This window comes from Podarcis raffonei, chromosome 17 (genome assembly GCF_027172205.1).
Source record: "Podarcis raffonei isolate rPodRaf1 chromosome 17, rPodRaf1.pri, whole genome shotgun sequence".
NCBI lineage: Eukaryota > Metazoa > Chordata > Lepidosauria > Squamata > Lacertidae > Podarcis > Podarcis raffonei.
This window is the reverse complement of record NC_070618.1, coordinates 31,636,359-31,660,714: the sequence shown is the minus strand read 5'-3', so window position 1 is coordinate 31,660,714 and position 24,356 is coordinate 31,636,359. Positions and strand designations below refer to the sequence as shown.

General features: G+C 45.6%; 1 protein-coding gene across 2 annotated transcripts in view; it reads right to left on the bottom strand.

Annotated features, from left to right (window-relative positions):
• Positions 1-19,650: 19,650 nt before the first annotated feature.
• Positions 19,651-24,356, bottom strand: part of RASAL3 (RAS protein activator like 3) — a 51,105-nt gene continuing 46,399 nt past the window's right edge. For both annotated transcript variants that reach the window (XM_053371353.1, XM_053371354.1), the window contains 2 exons: positions 23,036-23,111; positions 19,651-20,355 (listed from right to left, as the gene is read on the bottom strand). In XM_053371353.1, the coding sequence (XP_053227328.1) occupies positions 20,200-20,355; positions 23,036-23,111 (232 nt within the window). In that variant the 3' untranslated portion in view covers positions 19,651-20,199. The remainder of the gene's footprint in view (positions 20,356-23,035; positions 23,112-24,356) is intronic.

The window sequence follows — 24,356 nt, the reverse complement described above, 5'->3', positions numbered from 1 at the left end:
ACATTAAACATAATAGAAACACCGCCACCCGACCCCACCCCCATCCATCTTCCCTCTCTCCACCCCCCCTTTCTTTTTTCTTTCTTTTTTCTTCTCCCCCTAATGTCTCAACAAATGAAACGGATTTGTAAAAATGTTACATGGAAGAAGAAGAAAAAATACGAGGCACTACACTTCTGTAAAACAAGAAAATCCTTAATAAAAAATATTTTAAAAAAACAAAACAGTGCCCATGGTCCAGCAATTTCCATGCTGGAATATGTCACCCATAGAGCTGTACTAGGGCAGTGGAAGCATTAAGAAAGCAAGGTTCAAGGCAGAACCAAAAAGCAAAACAAAAAATCAGAGTCCTTTCTGTTGGGGATAATTCAGACGGAAATTCCCAGGTGTCAAAAAAGGTTATTTATGTATGCCGCTACTGCAGCCCGTGTTTTGTTAGCCCCAAAATGGAAAACGAGTTCCGGGTTAGCGCCATCGGCTAATGGCGGATTCCCTCCGAGCTCCGGAGGGAATCGGCTCCGTAGGAGTTGGGTCTTGCCGCCGCGGCGATGCGGGGACCCTCAGAAATCACTGGCAGTGAAGCCTGTGAACCTGGTGACTCGGCGGGCACCATTAGCGCCCCCCCGACCCGCGAAGGAGCCTTTTTAAAGGCTACGGAACAGGGGACGGGGTGAGTGGCGCGGTGCTGAGAGTCGATTGCTTCTCCTGCGGAGTGAAGCCGCGCTGCCATGGCCGGAGAGCGCTGACTTTTTCTTGTGATTTGGACCCCAAAACAACAACCCGTGAGTAGTACGGAATTTGGATTTGTAAAGAAAATCTTTTTTGAATTAGGCACGATTGGGGAAGGCGTAAACAGGAAGCCCGTCTCCCCGTCCTGTAAACAACCTAAAACAAGGACCTGCTAACTAAGATCGTGAGAATTCTTTCTCTTTTATTGGGCAAAAGACACTAATTTCACGATTTGGCACTACAAGTAATTGTACTGGAGGATAAGAGCTCATTTTGAGCTGAGGTACCACCCCCCCTCAGACCCGGGAGTGATCCGCGAGAAAGCCTGTTGGAAAGGCATTGAAGAATTTGACAGCTGTCAAACTAGCTGTCAAGACGGAAAAAGGGAACTTTGTTTCTACTGCTTCTGCTGGCTATATCTGTGACAATTTGATTATACTTTGTTGAAAATAAGGAAGAACTGATACAAACTAATTTGATTTTTGGATTTGAACTGGAAGGAACACTAAGTAACCAAAATCCCTCTAGAGGGGGTTTTGGGACATTACAAGAATGGCTGAAGGAAGGGAAATTCAAGCTAAGTTGGACAGAGTTTTTGTTCTCTTGGGAAAGCTACAAGGCCAAGTTTATGTTTTGACTACAAATGTTGCAACTCTGGACTTAACAGTAAACAAATTCATTGAATTTGATAAGGATTTGACCCAGGAAGCCTATGCAGCTGGCCAAGAAGAGAAACTTGAGAGATTTGAGAGTGAGGGGAAAGAGGTATATGTTGTTCCTGAGGAAAAGGAAGGAGGAGCTGCAATGTTGTCAAAGATAAAGGAAGACCAGAGGCCTGACATGATGGCTACAAAGGAAAATAAGAACTTGATGAAGAAAATCTGGTTTGAATCGGAAACTGAAAAATGGAGGGATCTCCTTATGTGGAGATCTGAAGACCTAAGGATTACAAATCTGATTAAGGTGGAAGGTGGAGCTTTGGGGACATTTGGACTTGAAAGGATTAAGAAACAAGATTCAGGCTCCACTTTTAAGTATGGAGGTCTGGCTGGAAGAAACATGGACCCTATTGGACTAGAGCTTCTCCGAGATTTGGTGCTTAATACCAAGGACTATCAAAAAAACCGGCAGAGAGGAATTGAGAGAGAATTAAGAGCCTCGGACGTGAGGTCTCCAGGCTGACAGCAGATGGACTGATGGACGTTTGTTGGGGATTGAAACCGGGAAAGGGGGGGTGGAGTTTGGGAATCCAAAGGGTGTATAATCTAACTTGTTCTGTTTTTATTTTGTTTGGATATTTGTATGAAAATTGGGGAAATTGTGGAAGGGAATTTAGGCCGACTTTAGAAAAAGGTTTAAAGAATAAGCAATGATGTATAAATATGAAGTCTATAAGGCAAAATTGGTTTTTTCCTTTTAAAAAAGAACTAAATATAAAAAGGTTTAAAAATAGGGATAAGAACTTGTTGAACCAACAATCTGACCTGGAATACAAGAGGGAGAGATGTGGGGAAGTCAAGGAAATATGTTATAGAAAATAAGGATTGTGAACCGTATGTGTTTTTAAACTTTTTTGTTGTTGTTTTTTCTCTTTTTTGTTTTTTTATTGTATTACGGTGGAAAATCTTAATAAATATCATTTTTTAAAAAAGGGAATTGTGTACGCCTGGAAACGTTGGCAGCAACAGTGTAAATAAGTTTCGATGGATGCAATAATGGAATACTGAATGGTTTAGTTTTGGTAAAATATGCAGAGATTTATGATATGCAAAATGAACCATGGAAAGAGAAGAAGAAGGGGGTCATTGATATTTTAAGGATGTAAAAATGAGTATTTTAAATGGTAAAACAGAAAATTAAATAAAAATTCTATAGAAAGAAAAGAAAAGAAAGGTCCAAGACAGAACTGTGGCTGGGACAAAACCTCTCACACAGGGACGGAATGAAATGCACTGCACAGGAAAAAGGAACTGGGTTAATTTTGTGACCAAAATAGCAAGAGGGCATAGACCTGCTAGGTTCACAGAGCTGGAGTCTCTTGCACCTTTAAGAGTTGCATACAAGGGATAATCCTGCCAGGTGCTGCTTTCTCTATAATTGCAATAATAGGATGGGAGAGCCAACTGTCCATTGCGGGAGTGCAGCTGTCCACCTCGGAGCATTAGCTCTTCTTTTTAATGTCATTCTCTTCCTTTTGCCCTTGGGCCAAACTGAATAGGCAGGGCAATACATGAAATACATGCTTGCCCCATTCATATAGAATGTGGCGACAGGGAGCTAATCTTTACATCAACAGAACATGCGGAGGAGGAGAACAGAGCTATTCCATAGCTGTCCTCCGTAGCTTTGAAATAGGTTTTACAGCTTAGTTGGACAACATGACAGCCCTTTAAGTAATCACCCTCATTGCATCAGTATTTGCTCAACATGGCATGCCTACTGTAGTACAAACAAATAACACACATCAGTTTCATGGAGTTCCAAGGATTTGCAAAGCTAGATGGCTCTATCCACAAAACATCCAGCCCAAGGTATCCACAAAATCCAATCAAATTTTTTTCTTTCCAGTAGCACCTTAAAGACCAACTAAGTTAGTTCTTGGTATGAGCTTTCGTGTGCATGCACACTTCTTCAGATACCAAGAAGTATCTGAAGAAGTGTGCATGCACACGAAAGCTCATACCAAGAACTAACTTAGTTGGTCTTTAAGGTGCTACTGGAAAGAAAAATTTTTTTTTGTTTTGACTATGGCAGACCAACACGGCTACCTATCTGTAACAAAATCCAATGAAGTTGTTGAAAATGGCCTAGCAAAGAGATTCCTAAAGAAAGCTATGAACTCAACGGGTGATCCTTATTTGGCATGTCTTACAGAGCTAATCCCACACAGCATGGCCTCTTCCCAAGAAAACTACTGCTCAGTAGAAAATTCATCACAAGAGCTGGAGTCTCTTGCACCTTTAAGAGTTGCAAAGAAGGGAAAATCCTGCCAGGTGCTGCTTTTGCTATAATTGCAACATTGTTTTCATCCGCCTGTTCTGCAGTTGAGGACTTCTTGGGTCACTCTTTGTCTAGCTCCTTCCCTTTGATCTTACCGCCTTGGGTGACTCTGCTAGGAGTAAGAGATTCCCGACAGCTTGCAGTGATTCTTCAACATCAACTTCGTTGGACTGGTCATGTTGTGCGGATGCCTGATTATCGTCTTCCAAAGCAACTATTCTATTCCAAACTTAACAATGGAAAGTGTAATGCTGGTGGTTTTGTTGCATATGGACCTGGCATTGCACAGCACCAATGATGGAGGCGTACATTGGAAGGGGTTTGAGCATCACTGCATCTCAAAACCCTTCGCCGATAGTGATATCTAGCCCCGCCGCCATTCCTCCCTAGCCCTTCAATAGTGGGAATCCCAGACCCCATACTAGCCTCTCCAATAGAGGGGTAACATCCCCTCATTAACAAGTCACCCCTGGGCCAGGACTCCTGGGTCAAAATGGTACGGGAAAGAGGTGAAGGTTTGATAGGGTAAGTAAGAAGATAAAACCCAACCAACCACACCCCAAGCGGGGAGGGCGGTCCCACGGTGTTTCATTAACTGTCAATCCCCCTCTCCCTTCTGGATTGATTGGAGGACTGTTAATTCTGTCTGTGGCTGTGGGAGTATTGATGAGGCATGTGCTATAAAATTAATTGATTAACTGCAGGAATAACATTATGCCAGTTTCAGAGACCAGAGCAATTTCTGAGTGATCGTAGGATTTCAGATGTGCCCTGACACACCGAAACTCTGTCCATGTACCAGTGATAGCAGCATAAGTTGATTTACACCATGTCAGTGTAAAGGGAGAGTGAAATCGGCACGTATTTGCATTCCACACAACTAGGTTAGCCTCTCCCAAGCTAATCTTCTTTTGATGTTTCAGCCCAAGTCAGCACAGCCAATGGTGTGATGGGAGTTCAGAGCATCTTGAGGGCACCAGGTTGGGGAAGAGTACACAATCCTCTCCTCATCCAGTAAGTATGTTGTTGTTGGCAGGGAGATGATTTGATGGAGAAAGTTTCACCTGCTATGTTTTCACTTTCATGTTGCTCTTAATGGCAAAGGTGCAAGAGTGGTGAAATAACACCTAAATCCTGGCAACCACACTGAGCTAATCACATTAGGCAATGCTCCTCAGCAGTGAGCCAAATATTAATTTCTCCAGGTGCAATTAGGAGTCCTTCTAATGCTGCAGCAAACATCTACTATTGCTACTGCTTGATGAGATTAAACTGCCGCTTCAAATTATTGGGTTGAGTCTAGGTCATAATACTCAGAAGCTGACCCAACTGAAATCTGACTTTATTTACTCGAATCTGATGCTCACCGTTTTTGGTCAAATTACGTTGCGAAAATTCAGGTGCGCATTAGATTTGATGGCACATTTGCATTCGCCAGCAAATAATTTTTTTTTGGTTTCAAGGTTCTGAGAATTCAGGTGCGCATTAGATTCAGTGGTGCATTAGACTCGGTTAGTTACTTGATTCCCGTTCAATACCCTGGTTTCTCTTCAGATTCACATTTTCCTCAATTCCCATTTGGTACAATGCAGTGGAAAATTAAATGAGCCTTTTGGTGTACAGCAACTGCTCCCTTTTCAAGAGAGTGCTGGGTTGTGCTGTTGTTATAAGTGAGTGTCTGTGTTTCTTGTTGGCACCCCTGATCTGGGGAAATAGAGCTGCGTGAAGTCCTTGAAGCAAGATTTAGGTCGCTATTTAGGAGGCTGAAAGCCAGAAATGTCCAAGGTAGCTCTTTTCCTGAAATGCTGCCAGTTCCACAGCTGAGCAGGGTCAATATGTGGACAAGGTCACGCGCTGGGAAACAGTTTGAGACAAACCGGGCATGTACAGAAGGATGGACCTAAACTGTTGCCACTTAAGTTAAAAAAAGATGGTAGCGCAGCTTTTAAATCAATTGTGGCCGGCTGGCTGGGGGACCCAGTGGGAGGTGAGGGGCAAGTGCTATGTAGCTTTTGCCCCGAAAAATATTTTTGAACATCTGCAAATCTTGGGCTTCCCCCATCATGCCAGGCGATATTTCCTACTTGCATGTGGAACGGGTGGTGCTTTTTTGGCTCTGCAAAGATCTGCACATCTTCTGAGTTTGCGATTATTCTATATGTATAGCTGCTGCTGCAAGCCATTCTAGGTGTTGCTGCCAAGCTTGCTTTTGCACCAGGGGAACGTTGCAGAGCTCGGCCGATGTCTGGGGGATTAGTATTCCACCACCGGCATCGAATCTATTTGTTTCCCACCCGGGTCATTTGTCTGAGGAGAAAGGGATCTTCCTTCCACAGGCCATTCTCAACCTGCCCTCTGTTTGCGTTCAGAGTTCAGCTTGTGTTTACCAACACAAAACCAAACATATGCCTGCCTTGGTTTGAGGACACGGTTTTATGGTTCCAGGATTCTGCTGCTACAAAGACTCCTAGAGCAGCTGCAACCCAGGGGCTTCTTCACATTCCCCAAATGCCAGAGGAACCCCCCCCCCTCTCGGCATCATCTCCCCTGGGGTACACAAGGATGTCTGTCTGGCTCATTTCAATGCCATTAAAAAGGAGATAAAATGCCCTGCTCCACAATCCTTGCCACATTCCTCAGTACTGTGTGTGTGTGTTACTTTCAAGTGACTTTTTCTGTGAGGGTGAATTGAAGGAAAGGAGTCAGGGAACGACAGTGGTACCTCGGGTTAAGAACTTAATTCGTTCTTGAGGTCCATTCTTAACCTGAAACTGTTCTTAACCTGAGGTACCACTTTAGCTAATGGGGCCTCCTGCTGCCGTCGCGCCGCCACCGCATGATTTCTGTTCTCATCCTGAAGCAAAGTTCTTAACCTGAGGTACTATTTCTGGATCAGCAGAGTCTGTAACCTGAAGCATCTGTAACCTGAAGCGTCTGTAACCCGAGGTACCACTGTAGTGGGTATTTTGGGATGAGGAAGATTCCTCCATTGCTAAGAGGATATTCCTCCCACTGTCCCACAACCACACACACATACACAAAAGGTCTGATGTTACCGCAGGACACTTTTGGGCACTACCAGGACGCTTCTCCACTGCTGTCCTGATGTTTGCCCCGGACTCCTCATACCAAGCAGCTAGGTCTGGAATGTCATTTTAATTTTGCACAATGCTTCCAACATGGGGTTGCTCAAGGGTATTGTGGGGTGTGGCACTCATCTCATTTTCAGGCCGAGGGAGGAGGCGTTTGTCCACAGACAGCTTTCCAGGTCATGTAGCCAGCAGGACTATATCGCTTCTGGCACAACAGGACACCATGACGAAAACCAGAGTGCGCAGAAAGATGGAGTGGACTTGTTCTCCATTGCGGCAGAGAGTGGGTCTTGAGCCAGAGGGCTGGAATTGTCAGGAGGCAGAATCTGGCCAAACATTATGAGAAACTGCCCAACCACAAGAGTCTTCTGACAGTAAAGGTAAAGGACCCCTGGATGGTTAAGTCCACTCAAAGGTGACTATGGCGTTGCGGCGCTCATCTCTCTTTCAGGTTTTTTCCCTTTAAATTTTTTGGGGGCCCCCAAGAGAGTGGGGCTCTAAGCTATAGCTTGTTTAGCTTATAGCCTACATCAATTCGGCACAGGGGTGGGACTCACCTTAGGGAAGCCCTGACCAGCTGCTTCCACTTGCAAAGCTACTCCCCGCACAGCCCCAAAATTGGCTCTGAAAAAATATGGAATATGCAGAAATGGCGAAACTTACTGGAAGAATAAGAAATCAAGATAACATTTTTTTAAAATAATAGAATAGAAACGGTTTTTTGAATTGCCTTAGCACGACATTGAACTCCTCCCATAATATTACAGGAAGGAAGTCTAACGACGTAGCAACGCGGCAGAGTTGTTGTTGTTGTTTTTTGAAGGCATAAGTAAGAGACACTGTTTGCCTCCACGCTGAGGGCCACAATCTCTCCTCCTCCCTCTCTCACTGCAGAAAGATGTATTTCATTCTAGGATTTCAACACAGCACCCTCATGTGGGACGTTACTCTATGTGCAGCTATGGACATCTGCCGGGAAGGCGGCACCCAGCCCACATCTCAAGAATCTCTGGCTTCCCCAGAGAGGCCCTCCTACATGCTGCTGATTTGCAATGACGCGCAACAGACCACTTTGCAACTCCTCCCCTCTCTGCTGTGGGTTGGCTGCAAGACTGCATGGAGTGGGGTAGAGATATGCAGAGAATGTGCGGAATCCCCAAGCCCAAAACAGCTGCAGAGGGCAGCCTTCTCAGATCCTGGGCTAGGCTTCCTGCCTCTGAAGCAGCTTTCCAGGCTACAGCCCTCCTAGGTCACCCTTGGGCGGAAGAGCTGGTTGGTTGGAGTGGCAGAAACCGAGAGTGTTTGCATGCAATGTTTGCAGGAGCTTTGCTAGGCAGCAGATGAGCCCTTAAGCCGCGCCTTTTGTGTTTCAGTTATTTTCAATTTGCCTCTCCCTCCCTCTAGAATTTGTACTATGCGCTGGGGTCCTTCAGCCATTCTGGACGTCTGTTTAGGTCACAATGAAGCAGGTTCTTGACTAGGAAAGCTCAGCCAGTGTGGGAGGTTGTCAGTTTTCAAGGCGCATACAGAGCGGCTGCCTCGGGCGGCAGAAGCACTAGAGGCAGCAGCCCACCTGTCCTGCAGATTCTGCCACTGACAGGATGCCCCACTGTCGCCACATTTTGGGGAGAGGGCGCAGTGTTGCTGATATTTCCCCCCGGGTGGAAAAGACAAATAGCGAGGCCTTGTGGAACACCTCTTTCATGCCATGTTTTGGGAGAGGAGCGTGTTCAAGGGGTGGCACATTCTTCCCTCGCCTCAGGTGGCTAAATGGGCTGCCCCTGGGTGAATCTTTGGCATGATTCACATGCTCACCCATCTGGAAACCCTATGTGTCTAGTGGAGCATGGGTTGCACATGTATTGGTCTATTTGCTGTGGAACTGACAGAGTGAGCACTACACAGGGCCATCTTAAGCATATCCGGCACCATGGTGCAAAGATCCCTCTGGCACCCCACCCCGTTTCCCAGAGTTGTCAACCTTTTCCCAAGCCTCTGCAGGAATCGGTCTCCCACCATGGGGGCTTGGGAAGGAAGCTGTACGTCCGCCAGCCATATAGTTGGTGGGACGCAGCTTCCATCCTAAGCCTCTGCGGGGATTGCTCTCCTCCCGAGGTGACTTGGGAGGCAAGCTGCACGCCCACCAGCCATATGGTTGACAGGGCGCAGCTGGCGGGCATGCAGGAGGGAAAGGGGAGGCCGCTGGCAAAGCTGTGCACCTCCCCCACTTGCTGGGGCGCCCCGAGAGGTCAGCGCCCTGGCGCAACGCGCCAGTAAGCCCAATGGGAAAGACGGCTCTGGCACTACATGCATTATGTTCAGCTCCCGTAATCATTCAGGTTTTTTCCCTTTAGGCCAAAGGATCATAAGGATCCGATTTCTGTGGGTCATGCAGGCACTTTGCATCCCTCATGATTTCATACACATACACACCCATGTTGTCAAAAACGCACCATCACCCATGGGATTTGGAGATACATGAGTCCTTTGTTTTAAAGCAGTGTGATATCCCTATGGACTGAAAGTAACTGCCACAGTTATATGGTGTGAGAGGTAAATGTAAGTTTATTCCTTTCAAATTTTTTTTTTAAAAGACATCTCAGATGCTGCCTTATGTGTGAATGGTCTACAAAAATGCAAACACAACACGCTGGCTAATAACTGTTAGTGAATATATAATCGGTTATGATGTCATTCAAAATATCCGGAATAGTTCAACTGTTTTGGAATAATTATCTTTTTTTAAAAAAAACTTATTTTAATCATTTTCTATGACCAAACCACAAAAAAAGAAAAACAAAAATAAACAACAAAAAGAAAAAAAGAAAAATAAACAACATACACCAAAGAAAAAAGAAAACATCAACCAAAACAAAACACATGAACAAACCAGAAGACAAACATTAATTAACAACAAATAACGGTTGACTTCCCTCCATCTCGGTTTTGGGTTATATAAATATTAAATCCATTCTGCAGTTTTTCATTTTATATCGTCTACACATCGCAAGGGGACGCGAGTGGCGCTGTGGGTAAAACCTCAGTGCCTAGGACTTGCCGATCGTATGGTTGGCGGTTCGAATCCCTGCGGCGGGGTGAGCTCCCATCTTTCGGTCCCAGCTCCTGCCCACCTAGCAGTTCGAAAGCACCCCTAAGTGCAAGTAGATAAATAGGTACCGCTTTATAGCAGGAAGGTAAACGGCGTTTCCGTGTGCTGTGCTGGTGCTGGCTCGCCAGAGCAGCTTCGTCACGCTGGCCACGTGACCCGGAAGTGTCTCCGGACAGCGCTGGCCCCCGGCCTCTTAAGTGAGATGGGCGCACAACCCTAGAGTCGGACACGACTGGCCCGTACGGGCAGGGTACACATCACAAGGGTTATATTAAACCTACTGTGATTTTTATATCTCTAGAATTTGTTTCCATATATGTTATGAATTTGGTCCAATCGTCAATAAACTTTGTACCTTTTTGCTGTCTGATGTTCTGCGTCATTTTTGCCAAATCCATATATTCAAATAATTTAATTTGCCAATCTTTAACGGTCGGGATATTTGGGGTTTTCCAATTTTGTGCTAACAGAATCCTGGCAGCTACAGTTGCATATTGAAACATTATATGATCTTCTTTCTTAATCTCATCTCCGATCATTCTCAGAAGGAAGGCTTCGGGCTTTTTAACGAAAGTGTATTTAAGTATTTTTTTCAGTTCATTGTATATGGATTCCCAATTTTTTTTAACTTCTTCACATTTCCACCACATGTGGTAGAAACTTCCCTCTTTAGATTTACACTTCCAACACCTTTTATCACCAGTCTTATACATTTTTTGCAATTTCACAGGGGTGATGTACTGTTTTGGAATAATTATCAATGAAATATTCATACTAGTGGGGATCATGCTAGTGGATCCCCACTAATATGAATATTTAATTGATAATTCTTTGCTGATGAAGATTTTATTCCGAAACAGTTTAACTTTTCCGGATATACTGTGGTTTTGAGACTTTTGTGAGACATCTTCCTTTGAGCGACGGCTTGGCATTCCTCGCCATTCATTGATTTGTTTGATTCTTTGTTTGACTCTGATACATATCACAACTTGTATATTTTGTGAGATGTGTTGTATGATATATACATCATTTTGAAGTGGCTTATTCGTATATTTTGAATGACATAATAACCAATTCACTAACAGTTATTAGCCAGCGTGTTGTGTTTGCATTTTTGTAGATTGTTACATTTTGCAACACAGGGGTTTGTGTTTGTTCAGATTATGTGTGAATGGTGCATAAATAAAATCTACTCACAGTAGCCGCCCCATTATATCTCATTTGGCTTTAAACCAGAATGGTTAGGAGTCTTGGGACCAATAGGCCGTCCTGAACTCACCCTAGAAATAACCCTCTGTGTGGTACTATTTTGTCCACAACTCTCTGTACCCTGAAGTGTCAAAACCTTCATCAGCTAGCCCTGGGGGTATCAAATAAAGCATTTGGGGGCAGGGGAAGCTTTGGTGGGGAGAGACCCCAGCAGACACTCAGCAAAAGCAGACAGACCCAATTCCTCCAAGCCTTGTTGGACCTTAGAGGCATTGGGGCATAGGGGCCCACATATAGATGGCAGCATGGCCCATATACGCACACCCGTCTTCTCAGGGGCCATGACACCCAGTGCTGTTTATTTCTGATTTGGTGGCCGTCTGCTTGCTTTCTGCTCACACAAGGTGTGGCAGTTGTCACTTGCAATGAGGCATCTCTGACTCAGATGAGACTGAGGAAACAATTTGCCTCCATTTTTTGTGCCCAGGCCCACAGAGTGGGGTCTTCTCTAGCTTCACATTTCCATGATGATTATGGAGGTTCCGACAGCTGTTACCTCAAGGCCCACCAACCAGACAGGACAGCCGAAGAGTTCCACACAGACTTTTGATTTACACAGAACTCATCTTTCCGGTGAACGTTTCTGTGTGCCTTAAGAGGCAGCCCCTTCTGATGGAACCTGCCCTCACTTGGAAGACAAAACTTCACAGGTCTTGAACCTTTTCTTCCCTGGGACAAACATTATCTGAGGCAAAGAAGCCATGTCAAAAAGACCTGGCGGCATTGGCACATCTGAAGTACTCATAGGTACCAAGCCTTAAATTCTTGGACAGGTTTGTCAACAAACCTGAGAAGTGGGGAAAGGATGATTTCATCCTGTTTCATGTTGTGGGGAAAAGACTCTTGAGAACCAGAGCCTGCAAGAGTAAATCTGGGAGTGGCAGGTAGGAACACTTCCTATTCTGGTGCTTCTTCCTGGCAAACCAGAGACCAACAGTGGAAATGCAACAGGCATGGGGACCAAATGGAGACCTCTGGGCCTCTCTGTCCTGCCCATGGGACAGGCTATGCCACCTCTCTAGACCATAGCGGTGGCTTGCAAGAGGGCAGGGTGGGGTAAGGGGGCAGCAGTGAGGTTGGGCAAGCTCCCAGACGACCCAAGTGTCTCTGTTTTCCAGGGGCAGACCCAGATATACAGAAGCTGTTTTGGTTCTGTTTTGATCCCGGAATGTCCCACTTTTCCTTAGGACGTCCCTGTTTTCCTTGGAGAAATGTTGGAGTGTATGGAGTTATGCAACCCCCAAGCCAAGGAGATAAGTAGTTTTTCAACCTTTAGAAGACATCTGAAGGCAGCCCTGTATAGGGAAGGTGTTTTTAAAAAAACATTTAATGTTTGATTATTATTTATATGTTAGAAGACACCCAGAGTGACTGGGGCAACCCAGTCAGATGGGCAGGGTATAACTAATAAATTATTATTATTATTAGTAGTAGTAGTAGTAGTAGTAGTATGGAATAGGCTGGAGAAATGTTGGAGGGTACGAGTTCCCCTGACCTTGCCGCTGCAACCTTGTCCCTACCCATCTGATGAACACTGCAGTAGCACTATTGAGAGGAAACTGCTGCCTCTTTCCCCTGCAATCGACACAAGATAATATCCCCAAGGCAACTATCTGTAAACAAACAATAGACATCCATGCAAATGGCAAAAGTAGTTTCTTTCCCAAATAGGTTTTATCTTAAACAATAGCAAATGCAGTAAATAAAGAGTTCACTTGTAATATAATACAGTGGGACCTCAGGTTACATACGCTTCAGGTTACAGACTTCACTAACTCAGGTTAAGAACTTTGCTTCAGGATGAGAACAGAAATCGTGCTCCGGCGGCGCAGCAGCAGCAGGAGGCCCCATTAGCTAAAGTGGTGCTTCAGGTTAAGAACAGTTTCAGGTTAAGAAGAAGAAGAAGAAGACGGCGACCAGTGGGGCCTACTTCCTTTTCCCACACTCAGTGTGGTGTTTTTTACTGAGAGTACTCAAGGGTACACAATACAGGCACATTTTCTTTCTTAAAAAGTATTGCACTTACTCTAGCACATGGGTAGGCAAACGAAGGCCCGGGGGCCAGATCCGGCCCAATCGCCTTCTCAATCCGGCCCACAGACGGTCCGGGAATCAGCATGTTTTTACATGAGTAGAATGTGTGCTTTTATTTAAAATGCATCTCTGGGTTATTTGTGGGTCATAGGAATTCATTCTCCCCCCCCCCAGATATAGTCCGCCCCCCCCAAGTTCTGGGGGACAGTGGACTGGCCCTCTGCTGAAAAAGGTTGCTGACCCCTGCTCTAGCAACTTCATAGTGAGTCCTGGCACCTTCTTTCTAGAAGAAACAGCCCACAGTTATTTAAACCAAGCAAAAATAAATTCCATAAATGTGCCTCAAAGACATCCAGTAAGGTTTGTTTGTTTAATTTATTGCAATTGTATCCCACCTTTTCCTCCAAGGGGCCCTAGGTGGTGCTCATGTGTGTGTGTGTCCCCCCCCGCTCATTTAACCCCAACAACAATCCTGTGAGGTAGGTTAGGCTGAAAGACAGACTCCGCAGTGGCACTTGCAGCACTGAGTGACAATGCTTTTCTGTCAGCGCCCTAGTGGTGAGCATGGTGCGTCTCCAGGTCAGGGGCAGCAAGCTGGTTTGCCGCAACCACAACATTGCATCGTACTTTCCTTCTCTTTAAGCATAGCTGTCAAGTGTCCCTTATTTGAAGGGACAGTCCCTTATTCCAGCGCCATGCCCCGCTGCTGTCCCTTATTGATGGATGTCCCTTAAATGATGTCCCTTAAATTTCAAAGGAAGCAGCTCCTCTCCCTCCCTCCCTGCTGGCCAGGGAGGAGGGAAGCTCCAACTCTGTTGCTTGGCTGTGTTGCTCACCCAATAAGAAGTCTAAGAATGACTGGGGGGTGGAGCTTGCATGCCTTGTATGTGGCTAGTTATAGTTAATGCAAGTTGAGGGGTTTTTGGAATGCTGGACGCCATTTTGTTGCACGTGCTGCTGCAAACTTTGCAGTGCAAAGCCAGGCCGGGGAGCCATCTTAAGTTGAGGCTGCATAGGCCTTGTGGTGCATGTGATTCAGATTCTATTCAGTTGAACCTCTGGTTACAAAGTTGGTTGGGCAGTGTTCTCGAAGCTACCAGCATGAGTTGGACCAGACTGCAGGAGGACAGGAAGACTGGAGTGCCTGGAACAGGTGAGGCTGCAGGTCCCTTATTTTGGCTGCTGGTCCCTTATTTTCCAAGGCTGCTGGTCCCTTATTTTCAAATCTGTAAGTTGACAGCTATGCTTTAAGAGAAACCACCAAACATTCATGTGCACTGGAGAAAATAAAGACACACTGCCTTTGTCTGGGATGTGACACAAGTTTAGTCCTCTCTCTCTCCCTCTCTGTTTCTTTCTTTATACTTTTCACTTTCATACATTTCACTAGTTTTATACCTTTCACTAATTATACATTCATTTTGACATTTCAAAACTTCTTCTGCGGTTCCTTAAATTTATTTTTGATATCTTCTGCATATCCAAATTAACTTAATTTGCTCCTTTATTCACCTTTGCAGGTTGCTACAATAATCCTGCCAATGTTTTTATCTGTTTATTATTTTTCTGTAAATATTCAATAAACCATTTCCATTCTTTTATTTTTTAAAAAATTGTTATCTTGATTTCTTATTCTTCCGGTAAGTTTCGCCATTTCTGCATATTCCATAAGTTTCTGTATCCATTCTTCCTATACTGGGACTTCTGCTTCTTTCCAAAGCTTCGTCCTTTCTCAGCAGACTGCAGATCATTCACACCCTCCCAGGTTTTGTTTTTTTGTCACATCAGCAGAGTGTGACAAAACCTTGGGAACTGGCATTTTGATGTCATGACTTCAGAGGCACATTTAGGGCAACGCGACCGCACTGGGCACCAAGCCTAGTGGGCGGTGCAGGGCATCAGATCTATGATGTAGTGAAATGAGCAGAACAGAAGGTGGGGGGGGGGGTGCCAAATTTTGGCCTCGCACAGGGCGCCGCTGAAATTTGAAATACCGAAGTCCACCTCTGGTGACTCCAACCTTGAACAGAGCTCCTGAAGTAAAACCTCTCTTTTCCCCATTTTTCTTTTCTGAAGGAAGAACAGAACAGAAGCAAAACACTCACAGGTATGGAGGTTCCACTACTGCCTCTTCCTAGAGGCGAGTTTTTGACATGTGTGATGGCATGTTCAGTAGGTGAGCCCAATGGCATAGCGGTGGGGTGTGTGGATGTGTGTGGGTGTGGATGGGTGTGTGTAGAGGGGCTATTGCCCTGGGTTCAAAATCAGAGAGGAGCCCCGCAAAATTTCAAAAGAAAAATAATCCACTTTGAGGGGTTACAAGCGGTATAAAAAATTCATGAAATAAATAATAATAATAAAATAAACGGTCGGCACTGTTCCCTCCCCAGCTTCCCTCTCCCTCCCAGGAAGACCCTTCCTCACCCCCATCGCCACCCGGCCTTGACAGGAACCACCGGTTAGGGGGCACAGTATTTGCCTTGTCCCTGAGGTGAACGTTGCGTGTGTCTCTTTTCTTTGAATGAGTATGTCAAAAGGAAAACTTTTATTTTTGGAAACAGGGCACCTCCTAGTGTCCAGAAGTGCTTTTTGCAACATATAGTTTTGGCTGCTTGACTTCGGATGCATGACTGGCTTAAAACGCAGCTAGGTTGTTTCTTCCCCACCTCCTTTGTTCAGTTTAAAGCTGGCTTTCTGGAAAATGCATCAACATTCAGCGTCTCCTAAGAAATCCCGGGATAGATACAGGACTGATACGGATTGCAACTAACATTGTTGTGTGTAAACCATTTCCCAAACCAGTGGTGGGACTGCAGTGAATGTAAACTGCCCTAGAGGCACTGATTTTATCCCTATGGATGTTTTTGGAGGAAAAGCAGACTTTGGGGCCACAAAATGACAATTCAAAGTGTTGTTGCTGACCTTTAAAGCCCTAAACAGTCTTGGTCCTGTATACCTGAAGGTGCGTCTCCACCTCCATTGTTCAACCTGGACACTGAGGTCCAGCGCCGAGGGCCATCTGGTGGTTCCCTCGCTGCGAGAAGTGAGGTTACAGGGAACCAGGCAGAGGGCCTTCTTGGTAGTGGCACCCGCCCTGTGGAAACCCTCCCACCAGATGTCAAGGAAATAAACAACTATTTTACTTTTAAAAGACAACTGAAGGTAGCCCTATTTAGGGAAGTTTTTAATGTCTGATGCTGTATTGTTTTTAATATTCAATTGGAAACCACCCAGAGTGGCTGGGGAAACCCAGCCAGATGGGTGGGGTATAAATAATAAATTATGATTATGACCCCCCTCCTCTAAACAGTACCTTTACTTTTTCAGTTTTCACTGAGTTTTTGAATTCCAGTTTCCCCTTCTGCTCCTGTTTCATCACCATCACCCCCAAGCCACTGCCCTGGCTCTCTTTTTTCCCAGGTGATCCCAGCCAAGCAGGGATTATAAGTAGGGAATGTGATGATATCATGGCACTATGTAGCCAATCAGATTTGGCTATGTGACAAGGCGGTTGAAAGCAAACGAAACCAATCCTTCACCTTCCTCTAAAATGATGTGGCCTCAGCTGATGCCCAAATATGCCAACTCCTGGAAAATCCTGGGAAGGTTTCTCCAGCCCTGCTGTAAGAGCTGATTCCTACTTCCATTTGTCCCACGATTTCTTAGGCACAGGTCTCGGAGGTTTTTCTTTTGTTCCACCACTTTCCCCAGGAAAACCCGCCGTTTGCTGCTAAAGCAGAACAAATGTCAATCTCTGGGGAAACCCAACGTACGTTTGTACTGATTCAACAGCAAAGAGTGGGTTTTCCCAGGGAAAGTGGAATGACAAAAGCAAAACTGCTCAGACCTGTGCCTGGAAATCAAGGGACATATGTTTCCAGTATGTCAGAGACCAGGCTGAGGAGTACAGCTCTGATGAGGAATGGTGGGAGCCTCCCCCTCCCCCTGACCAGGATCCTGAAGCTGCCCAGGAGCAGTGGAGCAGTATAGATCTGGAACAGTGGTTTGCAGAGGGGCATAGTTCTGAAGGCAAAAGTTGGGAAGAACTGGGGGGGGGGGGTGAACAGCAAAGTGAAGAAGAACTGGAAGAGAGAGAGCTAACAGACTCTCTCTCTCGCTGGAAAGTATCCAGCCTATCAGTCCAAGGTCACACAGAGCAGATAAGGTGGCTACATAAAAAGCACAGTGGTTGTGAGATCAGGTTTCAAGGCACAGAAGTGACTAGGGGGGAAGTGGGTGAAAACCTTAATTGGGAGCACCTTCGTTCCGAGAATGGATGCTTTGTTCTTTTGCTGTGATCATTAAAAACTCTTTAAATGGTGAGAGACTCTTTTTGCTTTGTTCTGCTTATCTACGGCCAAGGGGGGGGGGTGTAGGAAGCCGAGTCCCCAAAGCCTCACACGGTACAGCAACAAAATTCCATGTCCCCACAGGCCCTCCAGGAATGGTTCTGAGTTGATGGGAGTTCCCAGTGCTTGAGCTCAGGACCTCGTCTCTTGAAATTGAGCCAGTGCATCAGCATCGTTTTCATGGCAGGCTGAAAAGACGTTTGGTCCCAAGCACACCAGCACAAATGCTCTCACCAGGCACAAGACCCACTCAGAGTCGTACAACAACCTGGTTGCCACATCAAAAGTGGACTCTTATATTTTTGAACTCCATCTGAAAAGAACCACCAAAATGGGAAAGGACTCCAAGAAAGTAAGATTCCAGTTGATCCTGGCCAATGTCCAGGACTCAGGCCAGCATTGTGCATCCCAGAGGCCCTTGAAGCATCTGCAAAGCTTGGCTGAAGAATGAACAAAATTCAGTCAATTTATGCAGATTCCCCAAGGCCGGTTGGAGATTCAGTGTATTGACGGGTTAATGTGAACAACACCCCCTCCCAAGAAAATCCAGCTCTTTATGCCTATAAAGAAATAATTTAAGACCTTCTGATGGAAAGGGGGCAGGAGTCCTGATGGCCCTCTGCACACAGTTTATCCATTTGTACCCCACATCCCCACCCCACAGCCTCGTACCTGCCGAAAAACTGCAAGCTCTTAACATATATATCTCAAAACCGACAAACCAGAATTATATTTGCATGGTAAAAGAAAAGTTGAGACATTGCATAGCTCAATGGCAGACGCTGGATTATACAGGCATGCCGAAACAAGCCTGGCAGAAAGACACAAACTATTGATTCTCAGCTTCAAATTGAACAAGGTGTCATCAGATCCCTGCATTTGAACCTGGATCTGTACTGATCATGCAGGAAAGGGGGAGGCAGAGGAGGGTCCGAGTCAAATAGCAAAGGAGATGCAGGGGTGAAAGGTATGGAGCCGCTCTCTGTTCATGGCTTACTTCTCTCACCAGTCTTTGTCTTCCAGGAGAATGACCCTGCCACCTGGCCAGATTCTGACACTGGAAGTGAGCCTGGCTAAGAGAAAATGATGTAGGGACGCAAGTGGTGCGCTCAGAGAGGTGCAGTTTCTTCCCCGTTCACTCTTTTACGTTGTGTCCACACTAGGGCATTCATGCGTACATCGGGCTGCTGTTTCTGTGTGTACAATTGCGTATCTTTGTCCACCCACAAGTGCTTTCACTTTTATGCCTTTATTGCTTGATGAGCTATACAGTGGACCCTCGGGTTACATGACCTTTGGGTAAAGTAACTTTCGGGTTGCGAACGCAGCAAACCCAGAAGTGTATTCTTCCGGGTTTTGTTGCGTGTGAATGCGCAGAAGTGCTCTATCATGCCGTGCACATGCGCAGAAGCAGCACCTCTACTTGCGGATTTTTTTGGGGTACGTACGGACCCCTGGAACAAATTACATTTGTATCCAGAGGGTCCACTGTATTCACAAAAAGAAGAAGGTTCGCAATTCGTAGGGTTGCCATATTTCAAAAAGTGAAAATCCAGACACAAAAGTTTGGCCAAGACCTTTTTAAAGCAATTTATGCCCGGACATTATACTGCAGTATTCCGGCTATGTCTGGGAAATTCCAGACGTATGGCAACCCTAGCAATTTGGGATCATTCACATTTTCCTGGCCACTTTCCCCTGGAGAAAACCAGGGTGGTTAAGTGCTCAATTGGAACAAACGGTCATCGGGTTTTTACAAACGGGGCAAGTGGAAAACCTCTCGGACCTGTGCTTTCTAGACATGGGAGAAGTGAAGTGTGGACAAGCCGAAATCCTTTCTATATAGCTGGGGAAAGTCCAGATTTAAACACCCACATCTCTGCTATTGTGATATGAAAATAAGGTAAAGGTAAAGGGACCTCTGACCATTAGGTCCAGTCGTGGCCGACTCTGGGGTTGTGGCGCTCATCTCGCTTTATTGGCCAAGGGAGCCGGCGTACAGCTTTCAGGTCTTGTGGCCAGCGTGACTAAGCCGTTCTGGCGAACCAAAGCAGTGCACGGAAACACCGTTTACCTTCCCGCCGGAGCGGTACCTATTTATCTACTTGCACTGGTGTGCTTTCAAACTGCTAGGTTGACAGGAGCAGGGACCGAGCAATGGGAGCTCACCCCGTTGCGGGGATTCGAACCGCCGACCTTCTGATCGGCAAATTCTAGGCTCAGTGGTTTAACCCACAGCACCACCTGCGTCCCTTGTGATATGAAAATACTGGGGGGCAAATCGGATGGGAGGAGAAACGGTTCATCTCAGAAGAGAAGGGAAAGCAGCCATTGCAGATGAAAGCTGTAGCCAGAAAGCAGACCGGGGCTTGTGGAATGGATGCCGTCTCAGGCGGGGATGAAAGGGTGGCGATGGCTGCGTAGCGCTGGAAACAAAGCCAAGAGGAAGGCACGGGAGGTTGTAGCAAAGCTCCCTGTGGGCTCCAGCTGAAGGATCCACCAGAGTGATGTGCAGGAAGGTCCCCCTTGGGGAGACTTCCAGGGCTGTCCTGGGAGAGGAGAGTTTCCACTACGGAGATGCGCCAGCTTTGCATTTTCGGACGCAAAGGGAAGCGGGCTAGGTCTCGTCCCCATTCTCAGCCCTGTCCACCCACACTGGCCCTGAGAGGGGCTTCTGTTGTGCATTGGACGGTTTGCCTGCATATCCCAGCATCTGACCGACGGCACGGAGGAGCTGGTCGTGGTCCCTCTCCATCCCAGACAGGCGGCGCTCCTGCAAAGGGGATAGTGGAGAAACAGTTGGCTTGTGTATAGTTTCTGTAGAATATGCAGGGATTTATGATATGTAAAATGAACCATGGAAAGAGAAGAAGGGAAGTCATTGATATCTTAAGGATGTAAAATGAGTATTTTAAATTGTAAAACAGAAAATTTAATGAGAGAGAGAGAGAGCTGGTATCGCTTTGATGTCTTCTGTTTGCTTATAACATTCTAAGGTTTCCTATCCAGTGTCGCCCCCTCCTCACACAAACCTCGTTCAAGCTGTCCTCCCAGCATTACGAGGAGATATTGCTCTCCTATTGTGCAGGGGTCAGCAAACTTTTTCAGCAGGGGGCCGGTCCACTGTCCCTCAGACCTTGTGGGGGGAGGAGGCGGACTATATTTTGAAGGGGAACAAATGAATGAATTCCTATGCCCAACAAATAACCCAGAGATGCATTCTAAATAAAAGGACACATTCTACTCGTGTAAAAACATGCTGATTCCTGGACCGTCTGCCCTTGAAGCTGACCCAGAAACTCCAGCGGGTGCAGAATGCCCAGGCGAGGCGCCTTACGGGGTCCTTGCCGCGGGATCACATTCATCCCGTGCTTTACCAGCTGCACTGGCTCCCGGTGGAGTACATGGTCAGGCTTAAGGTGCTGGTTTTGACCTTTAAAGCCCTATGTGGCCTAGGACTCACATACCTACGGGACCGCCTCTCTTGGTATGCCCTGCAGAGGACCTTAAGGTCCACAAATAACAACACTTTGGAGGTCCCAAGCCGCAAGGAGGTTAGACTGGTCTCAACTAGGACCAGGGCCTTTTCAATACTGGCCCCGACGTGTTGGAACGCTCTGTCACAAGAGATTAGGGCCCCGCGGGACTTGATATCTTTCCGCAGGGCCTGCAAGATAGAGCTGTTCCACCTGGCCTTTGGTTTGGACTCAGTCTGACCCTTATGTTTCCCTCCCCCTATGATTTTGATCTATGGGCTACTGTTAAACTGAGGCTGCATTTTAAATTATATTTTAACCTGTATTTTAAATTGGTTTATTTGTTTATTTGTAATTTTACTAGTGTTAGCTGCCCTGAACCTGGCTCTGGCCCGGGAGGGCGAGGTATAAATAAAATTTTGTTATTATTTATTATTATTAAGCCCCAGCACCTCTCACTGTACAAATCAAGCAGTGGGCAAGCAGGGGCCACCAAACCCCCAGTGAATCAATTGTCTAACTTCAGCATATCTATGTGCAGTAAAACAATCAGGTGGGCATTTTGCAGCTGGTCCAGCAACTCATATCTTACTGCAATGAAATGGGTCTGTGTGCTGAAATATCCCTTTGGAGTGTGCCTCCCAAATGAGATACGGATGCTTCTACTCTTCCTGAGCCTTTAAAAAAAAAATTTTTAATTAAAGATTTCATAGTTTACAAAAACATGTGAATTGCCTTTTTTTTCAAGTTGCATTTTCTACAGATGTTTCATTTGTTGTGAGACATTAGTGTTGCATGTAGTGTTAGGTTAGGAAGAAAAGAGGGGAGAATGGTGAGTGGGGTGGGAATGCTTCTCTTCTTCTGTGGGGTTTTGTGTCAGCGTCACTTGTGTGGGTTCTCTTACTATTTGCTTGTTGTATTTCCTTGGTGGTGAGAGAGGTTGGGGGTCTTTGGTTGGCTGTGGTGAAATTTGTTTTTATGTGAGTGTGTGTGTGTGTGTGTGTTTGGATCAGGTTAGCCAGATTGATTCATATGCTGTCGGCAGATTCTTGTTATTGTCTTGTTGGGCTGTGTATGTGATAAAGGGGAACCATACCGGGGTGAAGTCATCTTCTTCTATTTGTCCCCGTTTCAGTTTCAGTAAATCTGATGAATGCAATTGTAAATTTTTTTATACTCTGAAGCATTTCTCCATTTTTTGGATTTTTTTACCAGTTCTTTTTCTTTTTCTTTTATTTGTTTATTTATTTCCATAATATTATTACCCTTATTTTTCTTAATTCTCCCCATTTGCTGTATTCCGTACCCTCTCATAAACGCTTTACTTGCATCCCAAATTATTTTCCTATATGTATCTTGGTTCTCATTTAATTCAAAAAATTCTTTCACTTTACTTACTCCTTGTTCATCTCTCCACACCTCATCATTCATTCTCCACCTACCTTTGGTACGTCTTTTGAATTTCACGTAGATTGCTACAGGATTGTGATCTGATATAGATCTATTAATATTTCCACTTTATCGAGATTCAACATCAATTTTTTAGATACCCAAATTGCATCAATTCGTCCACCTGATTTATGTGCTTCAGAGTAATGTGTTATATCCTTTACCCTGGAGTTTTTTGTTCTCCAAGCATCGTAAAGATTTAAATTTTCAATTAAATTAAAAAAGGAGAGTGGGAGTTTACCTGTATTGGATATTTTGGTTAATTTTTCTAATAAGGCTGTTTTCCCACACTATTTGATACCACTGGTCCATGTTCATTCCTGACAGGTCTCTCCAATGTCTGGCTATGATGCTTCTGGCTGGCAACAGTAGGTGGGTTATGAGCTCTTTATGATGTGAGTGGGCATTATTATCTTTGAAGATGTTTAGTTCCTGAGCCTTTCTTGAGCAATTCCCCTGAGTGGCTCCCCATTTTCTTCTGCCCCTGCCCCTTGATCACCAGGTTGAATGGCTACAGAGAGCCCTTACCAGATTCTTGCTCTTCTCCTCACTAGCTCGAAGCTTCTCGTGATCCTTCTTCCAGCTGGTCTCTACACTAGTCACCCTGCAACAGAAGAGGATCCAGTATAATCTAGCGAACTCAAGCTGTGAGACCTGGTTTCAGCCTCCTCAGTCCCTACCATAGGTACACTGGCTGGCTTTGGACAGCCCAAGGCCTACAAGACCTCGCAAGGCTTACAACGGACATAAGAAAGAGATGCAAAACTCTTCTCACACTAGATACACTGGGGAACATTTTTTACTCCACTTCCTCACCGGACTTGGAACTTCAAAGAACCTTATAAGGAGCTGCTAAAATGAAGATTTCCGCCACCCCTTCATTTTGGCAGGGGATTCTAATGCAAAACCCATTCTTTAAACCTTGTTCAAAAGCATATGAAAAAACCTTCATTTTAGCAGTGGATCTGATGTGGTTTGCATGGAATCCTGCATACCTGAGCAGGATTTAACTCATCAGCTGACCTTCTTTCAACCAAGTCACTTGGCACAAGTGGTTTGTGTCCTAGCAACTACCTACTGGACTTGCAAGATTCAGGGCAGCTGCCCTTGGTCAGCTTAGTTCTGGCTCCAGAAGATGGCCTCTTCGTCTTGCTTCCTAGCAGGGGACTTGGGCCAAGACAGTGCCTCATGAAGTAGGACATTAATAAAAGGTAAAGGGACCCCTGACCATTAGGTCCAGTCGTGACCGACTCTGGGGTTGCGGCACTCATCTCGCTTTACTGGCTGAGGGAGCCAGCGTACAGCTTCTGGGTCATGTGGCCAGCATGGCTAAGCCGCTTCTGGTGAACCAGAGCAGCGCACGGAAACACCGTTTACCTTCCCGCTGGAGTGGTACCTATTTATCTACTTGCACTTTGATGTGCTTTCAAACTGCTAGGTTGGCAGGAGCAGGGACCGAGCAACGGGAGCTCACCCCATTGCAGGGATTCGAACCGCTGACCTTCTGATCGACAAGCCCTAGGCTCTGTGGTTTGGACCACAGCACCACCTGCGTCCCTTAGGACATTAATAGACAGGACAATACCGTAAACTGTTTTTATATGCAACAGCAGCAGCAAGAGTATTGTTGGCACAGAAATGGAAACCAAGAAGAACTACCGACCAAAGAAGAATGGCAGACAAAATTAATGGACTATGCAGAATTGGATAGGATGACAGGAAGGATTTGAAACCTGCAGGACAGAGATTCTCAGAGGACTGGAGTAAATATATGAATTATTTGAAAAGCAATTGTAATTGACAGATTAAGCTAGTAGGATTGCAAGAAGTTTTGTAAGGAGGACTATGC